This window comes from Corylus avellana, chromosome ca2 (genome assembly GCF_901000735.1).
Source record: "Corylus avellana chromosome ca2, CavTom2PMs-1.0".
Taxonomy (NCBI): Eukaryota; Viridiplantae; Streptophyta; class Magnoliopsida; order Fagales; family Betulaceae; genus Corylus; species Corylus avellana.
The window spans coordinates 38382999-38405956 of NC_081542.1; the positions used below are offsets into that span (position 1 = coordinate 38382999).

General features: G+C 36.4%; 2 protein-coding genes and 1 long non-coding RNA gene across 3 annotated transcripts; all 3 read left to right on the forward strand.

Annotated features, from left to right (window-relative positions):
- Positions 1 to 8671: 8671 nt before the first annotated feature.
- LOC132169721 (uncharacterized) lies at positions 8672 to 10005 on the forward strand. The gene is made up of 2 exons (XM_059580707.1): positions 8672 to 9458; positions 9578 to 10005. Exons 1-2 carry the CDS (start codon positions 8672 to 8674, stop codon positions 10003 to 10005), a joined length of 1215 nt encoding a protein of 404 aa, XP_059436690.1.
- Positions 10006 to 15570: 5565 nt separating this feature from the next.
- On the forward strand, positions 15571 to 22257 carry LOC132172858 (uncharacterized). Its single transcript, XR_009439207.1, has 3 exons — positions 15571 to 15648; positions 15738 to 15842; positions 22023 to 22257. It is a non-coding gene; the product is annotated as an uncharacterized LOC132172858 (long non-coding RNA).
- On the forward strand, positions 18164 to 20996 carry LOC132172789 (disease resistance protein RPM1-like). Its single transcript, XM_059584360.1, has 2 exons — positions 18164 to 20312; positions 20533 to 20996. Exons 1-2 carry the CDS (start codon positions 18164 to 18166, stop codon positions 20994 to 20996), a joined length of 2613 nt encoding a protein of 870 aa, XP_059440343.1.
- Positions 22258 to 22958: the final 701 nt, after the last annotated feature.

The window sequence follows — 22958 nt, forward strand, 5'->3', positions numbered from 1 at the left end:
GGAAAAACTGTAATTATCAATACAAAAAAAAATACTGTTAAAATACTTTTCTTTATACAAAAATACCCAAAGCTATGTCGTACAAGGCATTTATACAGATCTATCCGACAGTCTAAACTCTAGACAAAACTTAACCAACTTGGAATCTCTGTACATCTCAATATGAATCTCTAATCACAACTGCATAATTACCTTGATTTTCCATTCCTGCAAACACTACAAAAACTGTGAAGTAGTGAGTCAATTGATTTCCGATAATATAAATCATTGTTGAATCATATATAGCAAATGCTAGACAAGTTATAAAACCACAAAAATCCGTATTATTGGATATCAATATCATACTCAGTAAGTAAGAATACTTACAGTGGATTACATGAATGGGTCATCAAAGGTAATTACTTGAAACCCGTTCTGCTGCAGTTGGTCCATACCCATAACAATCCCTTCACTGACTTTCTCTCTCTCTCTCTCTCTCTCTCTCGCCTAAACTCTCTTTCTTCCTCTTCAGCTCTCTGTCTTAAATTTCTCATCTCACTCTCAGTTTCTCTTGTGTTCTTTCTTTCTTGTAGCGCTTGGTCTCGCCCTTTCTCTCTCTGTTCTGAGTAAACATTCTTAGAAAGAAGAAAGACCGAGTAAAAAGCGGAAGAAGGAAGAATATATGCAAGAGATGGGAGAGGAGATGAGTTGTGAAAATTCTGAAGGAGAAGAGCTCTATTTATAGGAGAAAATCAAACACTATTCTACCGTCAATTTACAATTATACCCTCATTTTACTATTTCACCAACCCTACACTATTTCACCAACCCTATACTATTCCACCAACCCTATACTATTCCACCAACCCTATACTATTTCACCAACCCTATACATTTCTACCTTCTTATTCTACCATCCTTATACCTACCATTTACTATCCTATTATATCACCAATTATTACAATCATACTCCAAATTATACCAATCAATCATCAATTATCATATCTCTTAAATCTCCCAATAAAATAATCAATATAAAATCATCATCATGATATAATAACCTCAAATCAATATTCATTCCAATAATATTCATAAGATCTAATAAATTCCTCAAGAATAAATATTATTACCTAATATCATCAATAAATATCTCAACTTCAAAGTAAATGCCATTACCTAATATGAATATTGATATAATCATAGCATCAATTTAATATCTCTAAAATAAGACTTTAAAAATCTGGGGTGCTACAATCTTCCCTCCTTATTAGAATTTCGTCATCGAAATTAAAGCCCATAAATTACCACCTATCTTCAAATTGAGCAACCCAAATTAAAACAAATCATACTTGAACCATAACTTACTCAAGTTACTATAAAATTTTTTAAATTCAATCTGTTCATAAATAAATATCATAACATATTCCATACCCAGGCGATGTGAGACTCTACAAGCACTCTTCTTGGGCACCAGTGTCACCGTTGGCAATCCTCAGGGAATTTCTTCATTCTCGGCCCTTAACTTTTGGCCCTTATACATTTCATTGTGTCTTAACTGACACCATTATAATATAACCCACTTTTTGCATCACCAACGTGTGTCCACTAGCGACCCTCATAGGCTTGTGCACACTCCCACCATCTCAGGCTGGGTAATGTTTTGATACCATTTGTAACATCCCAGGGAAAAGCGCTAGCCACATCTGCGCTATTACCCCAAAAGGACTAGTCAATTTGGAGCTTCCCTAGAATTCATTATAAAGCCCAGTTTCACCTAGTAATTAGGCAATGTGGGACTTAGCACCCATGACTATCTCTATAAACTACCCACTCAATGTGGGCTTCTTCTCATCTTCCCAATATGGGACCGGGTCCACGTCATGTAGTGCTTCAATACCACATGACCTGGCGTTACTAGGTGGCTCTGATACCATTTGTAACAATCTCATATAGCGGAAAAACTGTAATTATCAATACAAAAAAAATACTGTTAAAATACTTTTCTTTATACAAAAATACCCAAAGCTATGTCGTACAAGGCATTTATACAAATCTATCCGACAGTCTAAACTCTAGATAAAACTTAACCAACTTGGAATCTCTGTACATCTCAATATGAATCTCTAATCACAACTGCATAATTACCTTGATTTTCCATTCCTGCAAGCACTACAAAAAAACTGTGAAGTAGTGAGTCAATTGATTTCCGACAATATAAATCATTGTTGAATCATATATATAGCAAAATGCTAGACAAGTTATAAAACCACAAAAATCTGTATTATTGGATATCAATATCATACTCAGTAAGTAAGAATACTTACAGTGGATTACATGAATGGATCATCAAAGGTAATTACTTGAAACCCGTTCTGCTGCAGTTGGTCCATACCCATAACAATCCCTTTACTGACTTTCTCTCTCTCTCTCTCTCGCCTAAACTCTCTTTCTTCCTCTTCAGCTCTCTGTCTTAAATTTCCCATCTCACTCTCGGTTTCTCTTGTGTTCTTTCTTTCTTGTAGCGCTTGGTCTCGCCCTTTCTCTCTCTGTTCTGAGTAAACACTCTTAGAAAGAAGCAAGACCGAGTAAAAAGCGGAAGAAGGAAGAATATATGCAAGAGATGGGAGAGGAGATGAGTGGTGAAAATTGTGAAGGAGAAGAGCTCTATTTATAGGAGAAAATCAAACACTATTCTACCTTCCATTTACAATTATACCCTCATTTTACTATTTCACCAACCCTATACTATTTCACCAACCCTATACTATTCTACCAACCCTATACTATTCTACCAACCCTATACCATTCTACCTATACTATTCTACCTTCTTATTCTACCATCCTTATACCTACCATTTACTATCCTATTATTTCACCAATTATTACAATCATACTCCAAATTATACCAATCAATCATCAATTATCATATCTCTTAAATCTCCCAATAAAATAATCAATATAAAATCATCATCATGATATAATAACCTCAAATCAATATTCATTTCAATAATATTCATAAGATCTAATAAGTTCCTTAAGAATAAATATTATTACCTAATATCATCAATAAATATCTCAACCTCAAAGTAAATGCCATTACCTAATATGAATATTAATTAATCATAGCATCAATTTAATATCTCTAAAATAAGACTTTAAAAATCTGGGGTGCTACAGGTGATGATCTCACCTTATGTTAGGTGAATCACCCACATGCTTAGGATTGATTTTCTTACATATCTTTGCATATCCTAGAGCATGTTGTTTTTCGTTTTGCATTGCATTTTTGTTTTATTTTGTTTTGAAATTGTATTTTGTTTGTGTGCATTTCTTTTGTGAATAATATCAAAAAGACAAAAATATTTTACTTTGGTTCTTTTTTTTTTTTTTTTTTTTTTCTTTATTTTGTCTTATACAGCTAGATAGTCCATTAATTTCTCATGTTGCTTTTTATGGATTTAATTCCTTGCGTCTTGGAATGTTCTTAATATGCATGAGATGAAAATTTGTGTCAATGGACTTATTTTTGTGGTTACCTAAAGTCTGAGCTTATGTGATACATTTTGCCTATCCTTTATCTCTTGTGCACATTTAAGCTTAAATTGAGGTTTTGTTTCACTTTATTTGTGAAGTCTGTTAGGTAACCATATGAGATTTTTGACTAATCATATTTTTCAAATTGACCATTTGTTAGTTGAACCTAAGGTTTAAAAATTTTTGCTTTCTCTTTTGTGATAAGCACCAAAAGTTTAAGGACACTTTCTCAAAGAGAAAAATAAACAAAATAGTGAAACAAATAAAATCAAAAGATCATGTTCCAAAAGAAATTTATTTCACTGTGTCAAACTTGTGCAAAATGTTTTACAAAGTGAAATGTATAGGATGAGAGTGGCTAGGCCCTAGTATGATAAGATTTGACTTTTGATTTAATATACTTGTCAAAACCTCATGGTGGTGAAACTTTCTCCTCATTTTGTATGTTGAAAATTTTTCTCTTTGGATGGCTTACACACACACACCACACAAGCATGGGTTGAATGGAATATTTTTCTTTGCTTGGGTTAAGCAATATGAGTTTCTTGCCATTTCTAATCTCATATATATTTTGCATATTTGGAGCATATTTGAGATATTCATTGTGCAATTCATGAGTCATTGATATGTATATCAGTGTGTTCATTTGACTTTTGAGGGGGAGAAACATATTTTGTTTTTCCAATTTCTTGTTGATAATTGAGTCATACATTGGGGGGTAGTTTTGCTGATGTTTCTTTATGATCTTGCATTCTACGTTATTTTTTTTTTTTATCATGAGTTTTATTTATGTATTCTTGTTCCACATATGCCTTGATGTATTTTGTAAAGTGTTTCAGGAAACATGAAGACATTTTGTCATTTTGTGACAAAAAGGGGGAGTAAATATGGGGAGATGATGGGATTGGCTCAGCATTTTGGTTTTGTCACCAAATTGCCAAAGGGGGAGTTTGTTAGTTCTTGTGTTGGCTTAATTCAGTTCCAAAATACAGATGTTACTGTTCACGGACTCAAACACTAATATAGAATACTCAGAATACAATCTTCACCGTTCATAATGTAGATTCATGTGTCATGAACGTCTCTACAAAATTTTAGCTCAATCGAACCACAAAAGCATATCGATCGGAGCTGTTGATCAAGGCTTGACAGCATTTCCATAATGCAGTTTCACCCATTGCATGCCCTGTTCGGACATGCCTTCCCCATGTCCGGACAGCATTTCTAGAAACTCTGTTTCTACTCCGCAAGGCCCTGTTCGGATAGCCAATTAACTTGTCCGGACACCCCGTAAGTTTTAGGCCCAAAAACATGATTTTAAGTGGGTTAGGTCTAGGGTTTTGTCAGGGATATATATACATCTTTATATATATAGAGAGAGAGAGAGAGAGAGAGAGAGAGAAAGAGATGAACAAAATTCTGCCATAGGTTTCGTGAAAGGCTATACTTAGAGAGAAAATCTGTGTGGGCCTGATTATTCCTCTTAGAGGATTATTGTTAGTTTCATTGAGCTTTATTGAGAAGTCTATCGAAAGGGTCTGGTTAAGGAGAATCAAGTTGAAGAAGATTGTGAGCAAGAAGACGAGGTGTATGCTTGTCAATCTTACAGAGCCAAGGTCTTGCAAAGGGTTGTAAGTGTTCATAGTGTCTGTAATCTCTGAATAATCTTTTGATAGTGATTTCTTAAGTTTGGCTGCCCTAGAGAGGTTTTACTTTTAGATCGATTTCTAAAAGGTTTCATCTTCGTCACCAAAATCTTTGTGTGTGATTATTTATATTTTGATGGTTGTTTGCTTTGATAAATATCTGTTAATTCCGCATAAACTGTGATAGTGTGATAGTATAAGAAAATGTGGCTTGTATGCCACAATGTTACCTTGTTGGAGTATTATCATAAAATAATGATATTATAAATCTTTTCTAATTTTTTTTGTTTTTTTTAAGAAAAAAAGAATTAAAAAAAAGGAAAAATGAAAAACCAAGGGGTGGAGTGCCTTTTTTTTTTCTTCTTTTTTTTTTTCTTTTTTTTAAGTTATTATTATTATTTTCGAATTTATAAGAATATTTTTGCCCTACTGAAAATTGAGCTTGAAATTCAATCTAATGTAGTAATGTATTAAAGTTTTCCTTATTTCGTTTCCGATTATTCTTATTAGTGCTTTGATTTGAAATTAAAACAAACGGAGCCTTAGTTTATGGTAGCAGCAAGAGAATCACTGAGCCTTAATTCATGAACTAGGAGACAATTGCAATTTTCGTTGTTATAATTCTATAGGGTTTCATGCTGTACCTGTTGAAGTACTTTACAAGTAAGCTCTTCATATGTTCTTAGTTCATTTTAATTTCAAGTATTCTGAAATTTTTCCTTGTATCCCTTGCAAGATTTTCCTTCTCCAGCCGAGACAATAAAATTGTTGTGCAATTCTTCAACTTTATTTACACAAAAGCATTAAATGCTAATAAAAAGTACCAATCCTACTCACAATTCACATGTCAAAGGACAATCATAACTTCCATTAGAACAGTCACCAAAACCCAAAATTAAGATAACAATTCAAAATCTATAAACAAATGAGAATTTGATAGCACCCCTAGATATCGAATTTAGTAAAGCCTTTGCTTATCTTCTTAATGACTCATGTTGAGCTAGTAACCCAGCAAAGCTGCGGACTGAGTTTTGATTTGACCCGTGAATTAACTCGAATTTAATATGAATTTAGTGAGTTTGTACCTAAATCTCGACACAACTTAAACTCTAAATGCAATTTTTAGGTTGTTAATTTTTTATACAAGCTGTAAATTCCATGTGAAATTAACGAATTGAAATTAAAAATTTAACTCATTTAATTAAATAAATTAAATTAAAGTTAATCATATTTTGACATGACCATGACGTGAACTTAACACTCAAACATCAATTACCCACCATGCCATGCCATGGACAAAGGGTCAACTTCCCAGATCTTCAACGATCTCGGAACCACATAGTTGGGCACATACATCAAGATCATCGTATCCTTTATGATCAATAGTGGAAAGAACGTGCAGTTATGCGATTGCTTAATTTGACTTCTTCTTCTTTTTTTTCCTATTTTTTTTTTTTTTTGTGAGGGACTCGTGTTGTCTCCACCACCTCAAAGCCTAAACCAAACGGAAGGTACCTTGTTAAATTATCAGTTATTCTAAAAGTTTAAACTAATAGGAAGATGTAAAATGAATCACTCAATTATTGCTAACACTCTACCTCACATATAGGCTCAAATTCTATTTTAATAGGTAATGTCCAACACGTAAAATATTTAATTTAAGTAAAAGTGAATTGACGGTGTGAAAGTTCCATCCAACACTCTAACCCATTCTTAAACGTAAAATATTTATGTTTCACTACAAAAAATCAATTTTTTCCTTACCAGAGTTTTCTGACATGTCAGAAAAATTTTCTGACGTGGCGTTTCTGAAGTGTGTTGAATATCATAAACATAGGAGTCAGTAAATTTCTTTTACTGATGTATTACTGTTAAACACGTCAAAATTTACCGACGTGTCAAAATTAACACGTCAATAAATTTTAAAAAATTATTAAAAAAATAATTTTTATTTTTTTAAATTTTTTCTGAATTTTTTTTTTCAATTAAAAAATTTATTAATTTAAATTATTTTTCAATTAAATTTTTGTTTTTTTGTAATTTCTCTGCACGGCATGTGATGAGGGAGTTCTCCCTCTCTTCTTTTCTCCATTTTTGTTTAGCTCCAGCTCTCCCTCTCTCCTTTCCTCCATTTTCTCACTCGATCTCTCTCTCTCTTCTTTTCTCCAGCTCTCCATTTTCTCCATTTTCTCACTCTCTCTCTTTCTTCTTTTCTCTATTTTCAAAAACCCCAAACCAAACCGAAAAAATCTTCAAAAACCTAAATAAAAAAATCAACCTGAAAAATCAAAAACCCAAACGTCAAACCCAACAAATTAATCTTCAAAAACTCAAAAAAAATCTTCTTATCTTCTCTTCTTCTTCTTCTTCTTCTTCTTCTTCTCTCCTCCTCTTTTTTTTTTTTTTTTTTTTCCTTCTGCTTCTCTTCTTCTTCTCTTCTACTTTTCTTTTTCTTCTTCTTTCTTCTTCTTCTTCTTCTTATGCTTTTCTTCGATCTGCTGCTTCTCTTCTTTTTCTCTTCACCTTTTCTTTTTCTTCTTCCTCTTGAGGGAGTTGCCATGCAGAGAGAGGAGGGAGATTGAGCGAGGAGAAAGAGAGTGTGGGGAAATAAATGAAGAGGGAAAGAATGAATAATAAGAAGAAAGAAAAAGTCGAAAATCCCGCTCATTTTTTTATTGACGTGCCAACATTTAACACGTCAAAAATTTCTGACATCCTATTTTTTGCCATGTCAAAAAAATATTTATTGATATGACAAAAAATTGTGTACTGTAACCACGTCAGAAATTGATTGTTTTTTGTAATGATTCTCTCTCTGTACCTTACTCTCCCTCTCTCTTTTTTCTCCGTGAGCTCTATCGCCCAGCCCTCTCTGTCTCCCTTGAACTCTCTTCTCACGATTTCGCTGTGTCTTTGTTTTGCCGTTGAAGACAAGGAGAAGGAGTAAATTAATAGGAAAGGAAAAGAAGAAGGGAAAAGGAGAAATAATAAAAAGAAGGGCGGCAGTGATTATAAAATAAGGAAAGAAAATAATGGAGAAAGAGAAGTGATAGCGGAGTCGGCTTAGGCTAAAAAGAAATATAAAGAAATGACTTCTGAAACCTGCCGCCGGCCGTTGAAAATTCCGATTTCGCAGAAACTAGTGGGGACAATGGGGAGGTGTAGCCTTTGAGGTGGCGCTACCTGCTGTCCGTCAAGGCCATTAGGGAGAAATCGGGGTTTCGCTGGAAGGAGGTTTTGTCAGGATCGTAAAATTGTTTTTATTTAAAAATCGTTTTCTCCCTAATCTAAATTAGTGGAGAAGGAAAAGTATTTCCAGACGTACTACGACTATGAAAGGAATAGTGGGATCTTGGTTATTCTGGCAGAATGGCGGAAGATCTGTCAAATCAATTTGCAAGTTTCTCGTTTACAGAGGATGAAGAGGCGGAGATCATAATACCCTCTGGGAATTTGAAGAAGTATCGGCATATGGCAAATCCTGTGTTGTGGCGAAACTGGTAGCAGATCGAATGATCAGTAAGGAGACGATCAAAGCAACGCTTCTGAGGCTGTGGAAACTTTATGGAACAATGGTTTTCAAAGTCCTTGGTGAAAACCTGTTTTTGATTGAGTTCTTTGATATGCGAGATAAGGAGAGAGTAATGAGTGGGAGGCCATGGGTTTACGAAGGAAATCTTTTTCTGGTGGAAGACTTTGACGGTACTACATCTCCCTCTAGTTACACTTTTGAGAAGGCAGCCTTTTGGGTGAGAATGAAAAATTTGCCATTGGGTTGCATGGGGAAAGCGATTGGACGTAGGATTGGGGACACCGTTGGAGTGGTCGAGATCGTGGACACTGACGAAAAGGGGATAGGTTGGGGCGAATTCCTACGAGTTAAGATCCTTCTTGACTTAAGAAAGCCACTTCCTAGAGGCAGGAAAATCAACGTCAATGGGGCATCGGTTTGGATCCCTTTCCAATATGAACGGTTGCCGAAGTTTTGCTATACCTGTGGAATCATCTGTCATGGCATTATGGGATGTACACGAAGAAGTAATCTACGACATAAGGAGAAACCTGATTATGGACAATGGTTACGTGCAGAGTCCCCTACACGAAGAGGGGAAAAACATGTGAAGGATACACGGTGGGAAAGGGGAACAAGAGCAGGCGATGAAACCAAAGGCGGCGGAGCATCGGAGGCGATGAGAGGTGAAGCTGACGTGTCATCGGCAGCTGGAAACCCTAAATCTCAAAATAGAAATGTAGGGGACAATGGCGTCAATCAAGGCGGTCAGGGCGAATTTGTATTTGGTAAGAACCCATTTGTAAGGGAAGATGCCAAACTGGGGGCCAGAAAAAGCCAAGTAATGGCTCCTCGGTAGGCATTAATTCCAGATCAACGAATACTGTTTTTAATGGGAAACAAGAAGGGAAAGGAAAGGAGACATTTATACCAGCGGATAAGACGCTGGGTGGATCGCCTGGATGTGGGCAAGCATCGTCTGAGACGCGGGTGGATCAAAACTTTATGGGCCTGGGTGGAATACCCAGAAGCCCAATCAAGCTGAACCGGTACTCTGGTCCACTGTTTTCTGACGTGGAAAAAACCTTGCTCGACGAACAACTGGGAGGAAAGGATAGTGTGGCTGCGGGACTGAATACTGAAGAACAGAAAATTGTGTCTTGGAAGCGTAAAGCTGATGGGGATCCTGATTCAAATGCTGGAAAGCGTCGGCCTCAGGGGCAAAATAAGAAACGGGAAACCCATGGGGAGGCCCAGGAGGGTGGTGGTGCTAAAAAATCTATTCATGGTTCGGGATTGGCGGTGGTTGCTGAGCAACCCCGCCTTCCGCAATGAATATTTTAAGCTGGAACTGTCGAGGGCTTGAGAACCTCTCGATAGTTCAAGAGCTTTGCCGTTTGGTAAAGCAAAAGTGACCCACAATGGTCTTTCTCATGGAGACCAAGCTGCGGAAAAGTAAAATGGAGAGTATCCGATCCAAAGTCGGCTATCCCAATATGTTAGTTGTTGATAGCATGGGACGAAGTGGTGGATTGGCATTGATGTGGGGAGACGATATCACAGTAGATATTCAAAATTTTAGCCAAAGGTGTACCATGGAAGTTTACTGGTTTTTATGGGCATCCGGACCCATCAAGAAGACATGAAGCATGGGCACTTCTTAAGTATCTGAAAAATACTAATCCCGACCCCTGGGTTTGTATTGGAGACTTTAACGAGATATTATTTTTATCTGAAAAGTGGGGAGGGGGTGGTCGTTCACTAAGCCAAATGTTGGCTTTCCAACAAACTTTGGCGAATTGTGACTTGTCGGACCTGGGCTTCAGAGGGGCAAAATTTACCTGGTGTAACTTTCGGAATGGTCCTGAGTTTATTAAGGAGCGGTTGGACAGAGGTGTTGCGAATTCAAGTTGGAGGGATCTGTATCCGGAGGCCGAAGTGTTAGTGGGAGGATCAACATGGTCTGACCACTCCCCATTATTTCTTTTTATGGATGCGGCAAGAATGGGTAAAAGGGCAAGTAAACCTTTCCGTCATGAGGCACAGTGGATGATGGAGGAGGGATATCGGGATGTCATAAAGAATGCATGGACAAGTTCACCACGAGCAGGAATGGGATGGGAAAGTGTTGGAAGAAACTTGGGGAAGTGCAGTTGGGATTTACGAACATGGTGGAAGGGCCAGCATGGGTCAAATTCTGCCAATATTGCAAAACTACATGACCGTCTCCTAGACCTGCAGGGGAGCACCGAGGTGGACAGTAGAGAGCAGATTTTAACAATTCGACGTGAGTTGCAACTGCTCATGGAGAAATCTGATATTTACTGGAAACAACGGGCCAAAACTGAGTGGTTAAAGGGAGGTGATCGTAATACGCAATTTTATCATGCCTGTGCAACTTCCCGCAAAAAGACAAACCACATATATAGCATCTTGGATGACCGAAACCAACACTGTACCACAGAGGAGGAGGTAAGTTTGGCTTTTGTAAATTATTTTACTTCATTATTTTCTACTTCTTCAGTGGGGGATATGGATTCTTGTCTCCAACCACTGGAAAGAAGGGTTACTGATGAAATGAATACCTCTCTATTAAAACCTTTTTTGGCGGAGGAGGTGTACTTTGCTCTCAATCAAATGGCTCCTACCAAAGCCCTGGGTCCAGATGGTTTTCCTGCAGGATTTTTCCAGGAAAATTGGGATACTATGGGAGAGGATCTCTGTCACGTAATCCTTGATACACTCAATTCTGGTAAAATGCCTCCATTTCTAAACATGACTAATATTGCTCTCATTCCCAAGGTGAAAAATCCAACAAGTGTCACCGAATTTAGGCCAATAAGTCTCTGTAACGTCCTTTACAAGGTGATTTCTAAGGTTTTAGCCAATAGATTAAAGAAGATTCTGTCACACATTATATCTCCTGTTCAAAGCGCGTTTGTTCCTGAGCGCTTGATCACGGATAATGTATTAGTGGCATATGAGTCTCTTCATACGATGCATACACGGATGCGAGGTAGAAAGGGGTTTATGGCAATAAAATTGGACATGAGCAAGGCTTATGATAGAGTAGAATGGAGGTTCCTCGAAGCAGTTATGGGTAAGTTGGGTTTTGCAAAAAAATGGATTGAGCTAATCATGATGTGTGTGACGACGGTGAATTATGCGGTTGTTGTGAACGGGCAACCGTATGGGTCCATAAAACCGGAGAGGGGTATAAGGCAAGGGGACCCAATCTCACCTTACCTATTTATTTTGTGTGCGGAGACGCTGAGTTCGCTTTTGACAAAAGCTAATGGAGAGGGGGTTTTGACCGGGGTCCCTACTTCTAAAAGGGGTCCTAGGATAAGCCATCTTTTCTTCGCAGACGATAGCCTTCTATTTTGTAGGTCCAGTGCTTCACAATGGAATTCTTTGACGATGGTACTTCGTTGTTATGAGGAGGCATCAGGTCAACGCCTTAATACTAATAAAACATCCATCTTCTTTAGTAGGAATACTTCCGAGGAAGACAAGGAGGCTATTTTGGGGGTTGTGGGTATTCCAGCTATTCAAAGTTTTGACACTTATTTGGGTCTCCCAGTCTTGGTGGGGAAATCTCGATTTAAAGCTTTTAGGGGCCTCATTGACAGAGTTAGAAAGCGTTTATTGGACTGGAAATTGAAGTTCTTATCTCAAGCCGGAAAGGAGATTTTACTCAAAGCGGTTGTGCAAGCTATCCCCGCTTATTGTATGAGTCTTTTCCTTCTCCCGAAAAGTTTATGTGCAGAAATTAATTCTCTTATGCGTAATTTTTGGTGGAGTCAAAATGGGAAAGAGTCTGGGGTAAATTGGATGAGTTGGGGACATATGACTCACCCTAAATCATCCGGAGGAATGGGATTCCGTGACTTTACCTGTTTTAATAAAGCTCTTTTGGCTAAACAAAGTTGGAGAATTTGGAATCACCCGGACAGTTTAGTGGCTACTGTTATGAAATGCAAATATTATCCTGAGACTTCTTTTTTGGAGGCTAGAGTGGGAAGAAGGCCATCGTTTGCATGGAGAAGCATTAATCGTTCTTGTGATCTCCTTAAAGAGGGTTTGGTGTGGAGAATTGGAGATGGGTCAAAGGTTAGGATTTGGAAGGACAAGTGGCTTCCTACCCCTACCACATATCGTATCACCTCTTCGCCTAGCTTGCTGGACCCGGATGCTACGGTAAATGAATTATTTGTAGGGGATCCCAAATGGTGGAACGATAATCTTCTGACATCTATTTTCTCACCGGAGGAAGTCCGCCTGATTCTGTCTATTCCACCTAGCTGCACAAACCAACCAGATACTCTTATTTGGAGGGGCTCTGCTACTGGGCGGTTTACTGTTAGAAGTGCGTACTATATACAGAAGGAGATGGAATGTCGCGGGAAGGCGGAAAGTTCAGTCCAGGAGGAGTCCAAGGTTTTTTGGAAGAAATTGTGGGCTTTACCAATTCCAAATTCAGAGAAAAATTTTTTGTGGCGAGCCAGTCATGACATACTGCCGACTAAGGAGAACTTACGCCGACGATCCATCATCTCTGACTCATCATGCCCAATTTGTGGACTGGCGGAGGAGACTATTTTTCACATTCTCTGGCAGTGCCCGTCTGCCATGGATGTATGGAGTATGGGTAGTCGAAGATTACAGAAGTGCTCTTTCTCTAACCCGAGCTTCAAACATGTTTTCATGAGCTTGTTGGATAAATGTGACCAGGAGGAACTTGTGCATTTTGCTGGGTTAGCTAGACGCATATGGTTGAGAAGAAACGAAGTTGTTTTTGGAGGGAAGCTGTCTTCCCCCCACGCTTTGTTCCAGACAACACTGAGAGCGGTTACAGAGTACCAGCAGATCCGGCAAATTCGGGAGGCGCCTCAGATCGCAACTGTGGGACCATCTCCAATTCGCTGGCTAGCTCCTCGACAGGGATGGCTTAAGGCAAATTGGGATGCATCATTAGCGGCTGAACGGGGTATAATGGGGTATGCGATGGTGGTTCGGGACAGTATGGGAAAGATGATTGTGGCCAAATGTATGACTCGACCGGGATGCCCTGTTCCTAAGGTGGCAGAAGCACTAGCGGTTCTGATGGCAATTAAATGGTGCAAAGAGCTGGGATTATTACAGGTCCATTTTGAAGGGGATGCTAAAGCAGTCGTGGATGCGGTGAATAAGGGCGAGGTGGATAGAAGTCACATGGGCCATGTGCTGGAGGATATCAAGATGGAGCTCTGTTCTGTTCCACAGTGGCAGATGTCGTCTGTTAAGCGAGAAGGCAATAATGTAGCCCACGTGTTAGCTAAACATGCTTTACAGCATGAGTTGATCAATATGTGGGTAGAACCTCCGAACTGTATTCGGGAACTGTTATTGCTGGAGCAATTTGCTCTAGCTTCTTGATTCTATAATGAGAAGTTGATAACAATTATTCAAAAAAAAAAAAAAAAAAAAAAGAAATATAAAGATGACAAAGGTGCGTTGATTGAGGGGAGGCAAAAGGAAAAAATAATATAAAATAAAAATAATAAAATGAATCAGAAGGTGGTGTCGGCAAGGTGTTCTAAAAATGGGAAGGGAAGAAAAGTGAAATAATCCATATAATTCTCTTAAAATAATCAATCGTCTAACGTTTTTTTTTTTTTTTTTTAAGCAAATAAGGAGTGGTACAAGTATATTAATTCTAAGCAATCAATCGTACGTCTACTAATTCTCTCTACTAAAGAGATATGATGATTCAAAGTAATCTCTTTTAAATGAGGATTTTAAATTTGGAGGCGTTTCAAAGTAATCACTTTTTATCTGGTCCGTCTATGCGGTGGCCAAATTGAGGCAGCCAAACATCGTCCAACGCATTGCTGCTTCTAAAAACTAAAATAATAATAATAATAATAAAGAAATGAAAATTTTGTTGTTGGTTTTTTTTTTTTTTTGGTGAGCTAATATTTGGATTCTAATACCTCAAAACTTATTTTTGGATTCAAAACTAAAACTTAGAGGTGGAAAGTTAACCCTTTAAGGATGGTATCACCCTAAAGGGATTTGGTCATCCTAAATTTGGTGCTAATACCTTAAATTTGGTACTAATTACTCAAATTCAGTCATCCATAATCTCCATTGTAACCTCTTTCCACTTCAATTAAAACATAAAAAGTAAAAAAATCTCACTTGGCAGACGCTTGGCTGACTCTTGACAGCCAAAAATCTCTACTCATTTTATTACTATTCAAATAAAAAAAAATCACTACAAAACAAAAAATTTGCATTATTCCATACCAAACATTCTTACTTTTTCATTTTTTTTTTTTTTAAAAATATTTTTACTTTTTTTTACATAAATCAATTTTTATTACAGTATCGAACTAAAACCCTTTAACAAACACACCAACCCCGTGGGTCGCCTTGTGACCAACAGAGGGTCACCCATGATGGTCCTTTTTTTAAAAAAAATTAATAATAATATGACCTGTGTGCCATAAGACGAGTGGGTTAGATCCACCAGTGAACCTACGGGTTAAGAGTTTTTTTTTTTTTTTAAAAAAAAAAAAAGAAAAACAAAAATTATCTTTTAATAGAAAATTAGGGTATTTTAAGAATTTCACACTCTTCCGTTATAATTTACCATTAAATCCTAACAGATTGTGAAATTTAAAACGAAACAAAAATTTGATACACCTAACCGGAAGTTTTTAAACGATAGAGTGTTTGGGAAAAACACGTCATTTGACTTATTTCACGTGTAAGTGAACTTACCCTAATTTTTTTTTTTTTTTTTTTTTTTGTCTCTGACTCTCTGCCACCTCAAAGTCCAAACGGAAACTCGGCATGAGCTGACCGTTTTTTCCTTGAGTGGCGGTGGACCAGACTTTTGGTTGGCAGAAGGATAAGAAGAGGTTGTATCATGTATGCTTGTTTTGCTTTTAACATGATAGACCAGAGAAATACAGTTTACTATTCTTCAAAGTACTAATCTTTACCTCTTCCAAATCTCAAAAGAGTTGCAAACATTAACTGCGAGTATAGCCTTTCTCAAGTGACTTTTGTGTGTGCAGATTAGTCAAGAGTAATCCGGATGTCCTAGACTGCAGCTGGATTGCAAAAACTAATTGAATCATCCACAAAATGGAGCCATAGAGTCATACCCAACATAATTCAAGGTAAAAGCTTCAAATTCCCCTAGTTTCTGCAATATTCTTTGTGAGCATAGATTTTTTTTTTTTTTTTTGGTGTTGAACATGACTCTTCCTTTGGGGTATTCTTTTGTTTTGCTTTAAAGACTGGATTTTTATGTGGGTTTTCTGTTTTTGGTTTGTGAGTGTTCTTGTTTTCATTGGGTTTGCTAATTCACAGGGAAAGATTTAGATTGTGGGTGTTTGCATTTAACATATGAGAAGTAGTTGGATGAAGGAAATATGTGCATGTGAGGTACTTCAAGTTAAGATACTCCGTTCGCTCGCTTATTGCTGGAATTTAGTTAGAAGTAGAAAGTTCAATAAGAACACTGCCACAAGTTTCTCATGAGGAAGTGAATAGCATAGAAGGTATCTGCTGCTAGTACTCTTGTTGAGTTTTGACATTTTCAGACAAGCTCGTTTTAATTAACGTTTAAACGATCCGAGTTCGAGCCGTTTAAGTCGTAGTCTTATGGAGGTGGAGGTGGAGAATATAGTTGTCGGCTTATGACAATGGAAGAAGAAGGGTGAAGAAAATAGAAGAGTTGATAGAAGAGTTGAAAAGGGAACTTCAAAAAAGTAAAAGCGACATGATCAAAAGGCTGTTTTCTTTGAATGACATTGAAATGCACGAGAAACGAAATCCAAAATAAAATATGATTAAAAGGCTGTGTTTTTTTTTTTTTTTTTCTTTACAAAAAATTTTTGATAGTTAAGATGCTCAACAAGAATAATTAGAACAGGCTAAATAAACAAAATTTGGACACGTAATAAATGACTGCAACATGCAACTTTCTGACTAGACCAATATATATTTTTGAATATTTTATCTCTTGTCTCACACCCGTGTCACTTCGTTCTCCCTTCTCCTGATTAATTACTGAACATGACTTCTTCTACACCTAATAATAACAAATAGTGTGTACTTTCTTACAATTTTATTTTATTTTATTTTTTTCAACTGCAATTTTTTTTATTCTTATTTTTTCAATGACCAAATGAACAGCATGACATCATAATTCGTAAATCAAATCACTACAAATGTTGCTTTGCAATAAAGCTTGTGACCATCGTCGAATCTCTTCTTAACTATATTTCATATTAACTAATATTTTAATTTACATTTTTTTTAAAAAAAAAAATTAGTTAACATAATATATATACTAAGTTAGTATATATATATATATATACATTAAATAGCCTATAATTTATTTATCAAAGTAAACTATACTTAATTATACTTAGTAACTTAGTTAATATGGTAGTTTATTAATTAACTAACTAGTATGTTAATACTAATATATAACACACACATATAATAATATATAAATTTTAGTTTACACATATAATAATATAAGTAATATACATAGAAATATTGAGTAACCTATAGTATATTAACGAATACATACAAATATAAATATTAAATAATCTATATAACGTATACTACTTATTACTAATATACATTCTTATTAAATTTATATAACTAATTTTTTGTAATACACACACACGCACACACACACAAAAGAAATATGAAGGAGCTAATGAGTTGGACTAACAAGCCGTGCTAGCAATCTAGTTAAGCTTTAAACGAGTTGAGCTCACGAACCCCCATCGAGTTCAATTGAATGAGCTGAGTATGTATCACTTGATAATTGAGTGGATTTCTACAGTAACGAGTGAGTTTGTTCAATATCGAGCTCGAGTTTGGGTTGACTTTAACCGAGCAGATTGTCGAGTGTATTGGCTCGTTTACCACCCTAAGTATGTCTTTGTATTAGTTATTGCACTATTGGAAGATGAGACTTGGAGTTTGTACTTTCTAACTATAATGGACCCATATTATGCTGGTGCGAGAATATGTCTTAGAGACGAAATGAGATTTTTGATTTATTGTGTTTGGATTATTTAAAGATCTCTAATTGATGTTTTATAAGTAATTTGGTAGTATAAGTAGTTGGTTATTGGATAAAATATAACTATAAGAAAATGTTTCAATTCGATTTAATATCAGTGCTTAGTATAAATTGTATTTGCTTTTTATTACTCTTTATCTTTGGACAACAGCGTTTGTCTTTACTAATTTGCATAGTTTTCGGGATTTATTGTTCTTTTTTCTCCTAGTTATGTGTTTCTCATGTATAGTTCATGTGTTCTTGCATTGCGTTTTCTTTTTTTAATGATATTTCTATTACTTCTAAAAGAAACACAATACAAGTTCTAAGTTTGTGTTATGTCTTGCTTTGGGCTTGGGGCGTGAAAATTAACCCAAATTCATTTCTAATTGTGATAGTATTAAAGAGGAAACCATGACAGAAACCGTTGTGACCCTTGTCATCAATGAGCTGGTTCAGTTGATCGCTCATGAATCAAAATTGTTAAGGGGTGTACACCGAGATGTTGTACACATTAGAGATGAACTTGAGAGCATCCAGTGCTTCCTCAAACATGCAGATAGAGAGGACCTCCAAGATGGCGTCAAAACATGGGTGAAACAAGTGAGAGAAGTAGCCTATCATATAGAAGATGTAATTGATGAATACGTTCTTCACGTGGCACAACATCGTCATCAGCAAAGTTTTATTGCTTTCCTCCATAAAATTGGCCACTTATTCAAAAAATTAAAACCACGTCATGACATAGCTACAAAGATTCAAGATATCAAAATATCAATCCGTGAAATCAAGGAAAAAAGTGAAAGATATGGTTTTAGTTCCTTAGAGCAAGGATCAAGTAGTAGTGAATCTAGTGTTACATGCCATGGCCCTAGAGTGGGTGCACTTTTCATTGGGGAAGATGAAGTTGTGGGCATTGAGTCTACAAGGGATGAGCTTGTAAGCTGGTTGGTGGGGGGAGTATCTAAACGATCTGTTATTTCAGTTGTAGGCATGGGCGGAATTGGTAAGACAACTCTTGCTAAGAAAGTATATGAGAATGAATTAGTGAAAGGACATTTTGACTGCCGTGTTTGGATCACAGTGTCTCAGTCATACAACGTCCAAAAGATACTCATGTCCATGACAAAGAAAGTCTACTGTGAAAATGAAACCGCTCCAGGGCAAATAGACATGATGGACGAGATCACATTAATCAGCCAGCTGAGGAAATATTTACAACAAAAGAGTTATGTTGTGGTTTTTGATGATGTTTGGAAGTCAGAGTTTTGGGAAATTGTGAAACGTGCTTTACCATGCAATGACAAAGGGAGCAGGATTATTATAACAACATGCAGTGATCTCGTTGGTGTATCTTGTAAAGAATCTTTATTCGATCAGGTCCACAAGCTACAACCTCTGTCTCAAGACAAGGCTTGGGAATTGTTTTGTAGAAAGGCATTCCAGTCCGAGTTTCAAAGGTGTTGTCCCAAAGAGTTGGTGAAACTGTCAATGGACATTGTCAAAAAATGTGAAGGCCTAACACTTGCAATTGTTGCCATAGGTGGTCTTTTGTCAACAAAGGAAAACGTGCCATTAGAATGGAAAAAGTTGCATGATAGCCTTAGTTTTGAGCTAGAATGTAATCCACACCTTACAAGTGTAACAAAAATTCTCTCTCTTAGTTATCATGATCTTTCGTGCTACCTAAAGTCTTGTTACTTGTACTTCGGCATTTTTCCAGAGGACTACTCAATCACAAGTACAAGATTAGTTTGGCTATGGGAAGCTGGGGGATTCATAAAAGGAAAGAAGGGAAAGGCATTGGTAGACGTAGTTGAAGAATACTTAATGGAGCTCATCCACAGAAACTTGGTTCAAGTTTCATTTGGGGAGTTGGATTATGAGATAATGAGAAAGTATAGAATCCATGATCTGCTACATGAAACCATCCTATCGAAGGTTGGAGAGTTGGATTTCTCTCAAGTTCTAAAAGCAGGCGATACTACTTTCCTTGGTAAAAGTCGGAGCCTATCAATCCACGATGCTAGAGAAAATGTTTTTGAGACAATTGAGTACTCTCGTGTCCATTCTATTTTTTTCTTCAACATTAATGAAATGCCCCGGTCTTTCATGGTTAAATTGTTCAAAAAGTTCAAGCTTTTGAAAGTGTTAGATTTTGAAGATGCTCCTATTGATTATCTTGCTCAAGAAGTGGGTACTTTATTCCATATGAAGTACTTAAATTTGAGGAGAACAAAAGTGAAGATACTTCCAAATTCAGTGGGTATGCTACAAAACCTTCAGACACTAAATCTTATGGAAACCCCAGTGCGTGAGCTACCAATTGAGATATTTAGGCTTTATAAGCTACGACATATTATTGCTCATTCTCATGACTTCGAAATTAAAAGTAGCCTTTATTCGATACGAGGAGTAAAAGTACATGAAGGGGTTGGATGTTTAAACGAATTGCAGGACCTATCAATGATTGAGGCAAATCATCATGGGGTTGGTTTATTTGAAGAGCTCGTAAAGTTGAGTCAGTTAAGGATGTTGGGCATTTCAAATATGACTGCAGAACGTGGGAAGGCCCTATGTACCTCCATACAAAAAATGGTCCACCTTAAACCTTTTGTTTGTAGGCTCAATTAGTGAAGATGAGATTATAGACTTAGAATCAATTTCTTTGCCCCCTCCATTTCTAATGCATATCTATCTAAGAGGGTGATTGAAGAAGTTGCCGAATTGGATTCTAGAGCTTCAAAATCTGGTCACACTAGTCTTATTTTTCTCATCATTAGAGGAATATCCACTGTCGTGTGTCCAAGCTTTGCCAAATCTAATTACCATTTCCTTCAATCATGAGTATGATGGGGAGCAACTGCATTTTGAGGGAGGTTTTAGAAAACTCAAGAAGCTCACCCTCAGAGAGATGGAAAAATTAAAGATAGTGGAAATAGACAAAGGATCACTGTCCAGTCTTGAGCAACTAGAGATTTGGCCATGCCCGCAAATGAAGGAGGTACCCTCTGGAATCCAATACCTTGAAAGCCTAAAGCTTATCGACTTCTATGAAATGCAGAGAGAATTTGTGCTACGTATGCAGCCTGATGGAGGCGAAGATTATTGGAAAGTCAAGAAGGTAACTACTATCCGTCTCAGGTATAGGATTAAAGGAGAACAATATCAAATATACAAGCTCGGTGACTCGGACTTATTGGAGCGTCTGCAAGGGTCAATCTTGGGGGATCAAACTACCATGTAGAATTTCAGTGATGAACAAGGTATGCACGTCTAATTAGCCACAAGATTTCCATGAATTTTTCTTTTTATATATATTTTTTATATGTAATGATAAAATTCTTCACATTATGTAGTTGACTAAGGGCCTGTTTGGGATTGTGTTTGAGGGGCCTAAAAGTGCTTTTAACACTCAAAATGTCAGTTTGAAGAAAAAAGTACTCATTTGGTAAAAAAATTAAAAGCACTTTCAAGGATCCAAAAAGCCTAAAAAATGTTTAAAACGCACTTTTGCCAAAATCTTAAAATTAAAACTTTTGTCAAAAAAATGTTTTTTATTTTATTTTTACTTAAAAGCTCTGTTTTTCAAACGCAATCCTAAACAAGCTCTAAGAAAGCCTTACATTGGCCGCGCGATGAGTTCCCACCTAAGTTACTGTTTGAAATGCTACCAACTCCTTTTGCTCACTAAATTGTGTTCGTTGTTTTTTGTACTTCTATTTATTTGATATTTTAATCTGTCATCACTAAAAAGAGTTTGATTCTAATCTATGTTACAACAAGCATCTAGCAGGGGTAATTAGACTTGGGCCAACACAAATGACCTTTTATAATTAAAAGATTAATTCTTTGGGGTGGGTTTATTCTCATATGCAATAGTTTTGAGGGCTTTGAAACCAATGTATTATAACGGATAGTTTATTTAGTATAAGAAACTGTTACTTGTATGCTACAATAGGACATTAGAGTATTTTCATAGAGGAGTAATACTTAAGATATATTTCCCCATAAATTGAAATATTCATGACCTTCGAACTCGCACCATCCATTATCCAATTAATTATAATAGAACAAAATTGCCTTAAAATAACATTGCATTAATTATAATATAACTACAGAGACTAAAATGTTAAAACAACGCTAAAATGCTTTAACAAAAAGGGGTTTTGTATTTGGCTAAACTGGCATCTTGAGTGGACAATGTTTAATCAGGAGGAGGAGCTTGAAATGCATTCTCATGTATAATAGTTTTTCCTTGTGTCTTTTGCAGTTGTTCTTCTTGGCACATTGATTCGACATCAAATCGTTCAGTTCGTGGCTTGGCTTCGACAACAGATCAATGGTGTTGTAGAAAATCCCTTTCGCCAATTTCACAAACCCAAAAACAATTGCAATTCACTTTATAATTCTATGTTGTTTCATGCTATACCTGTTGAAGTACTTTACAAGTAAGCACTTCATATGTAAATTAGTTCATTTTAAGCATTTTGAAATTTTTTCTTGAATCCCTTGCAAGATTTTCCCTCTCTATCCGAGATTGTAAAAATTTTGAATGCTAATAAGAAGCACCAATATTCACAATTCACATGTCAAAGAACAATCAAGGCTTCCATTGGAATAGTCACCAAAACCCAAAATTAAGATAACAACAATTGATCAAAATCTGAGGGCAAAAAAAAAAAAAAAAAAAAATTCAACCAAATGAATTAAAATAAGAACTGGGTGCTTGAAATGAGAATTTGATGGCACCTAGATACTGAACTCAATAAAGCCTTTGATAATCTTCTTAATGATTCAGACCATGATTCTTATTCAGTCTTGCTTATTTACTTGTTCTTGGAAAATAAATGGGTTATGTGGGTTGGATTGAGCTAGTGACCTAGCAAAGCGGTTGGAATAAGAGGCCATTGAGTGACAAAGCAATAAAAAAAAAAAAAAGAGTACTATAAGACACTACTGTTCAGTGACAAGAGGGACTACTTTCTTAATGGATGGCTTTTGTGTGGATATTAATATGTGCTATTCCCATCACTAAAGCTATAGTTATTCCTAGCTATTTGCCATTTTGAAGAATAACTATTCAACTTATGGAATATATATTCCTTAAATAAGAATGGTAAAAGTAATTAGTATCACATTAGTGATAATAAGTTTAAATTTGTCTCAACATGTTAATGTGGACAAAGCAACAGTGACACAACTCTCC

Bases quoted from the DNA above. Each gene is read 5' to 3' on its own strand.
- LOC132172789 (XM_059584360.1), top strand. From the start codon at position 18,164: ATGACAGAAACCGTTGTGACCCTTGTCATCAATGAGCTGGTTCAGTTG. The intron at 20,313-20,532 runs GTGGGAAGGCCC...TCTCATCATTAG, and splicing joins TTCAAATATGACTGCAGAAC to AGGAATATCCACTGTCGTGT.
- LOC132169721 (XM_059580707.1), top strand. From the start codon at position 8,672: ATGATCAGTAAGGAGACGATCAAAGCAACGCTTCTGAGGCTGTGGAAA. The intron at 9,459-9,577 runs GTAAGAACCCAT...GGAAACAAGAAG, and splicing joins TCAGGGCGAATTTGTATTTG to GGAAAGGAAAGGAGACATTT.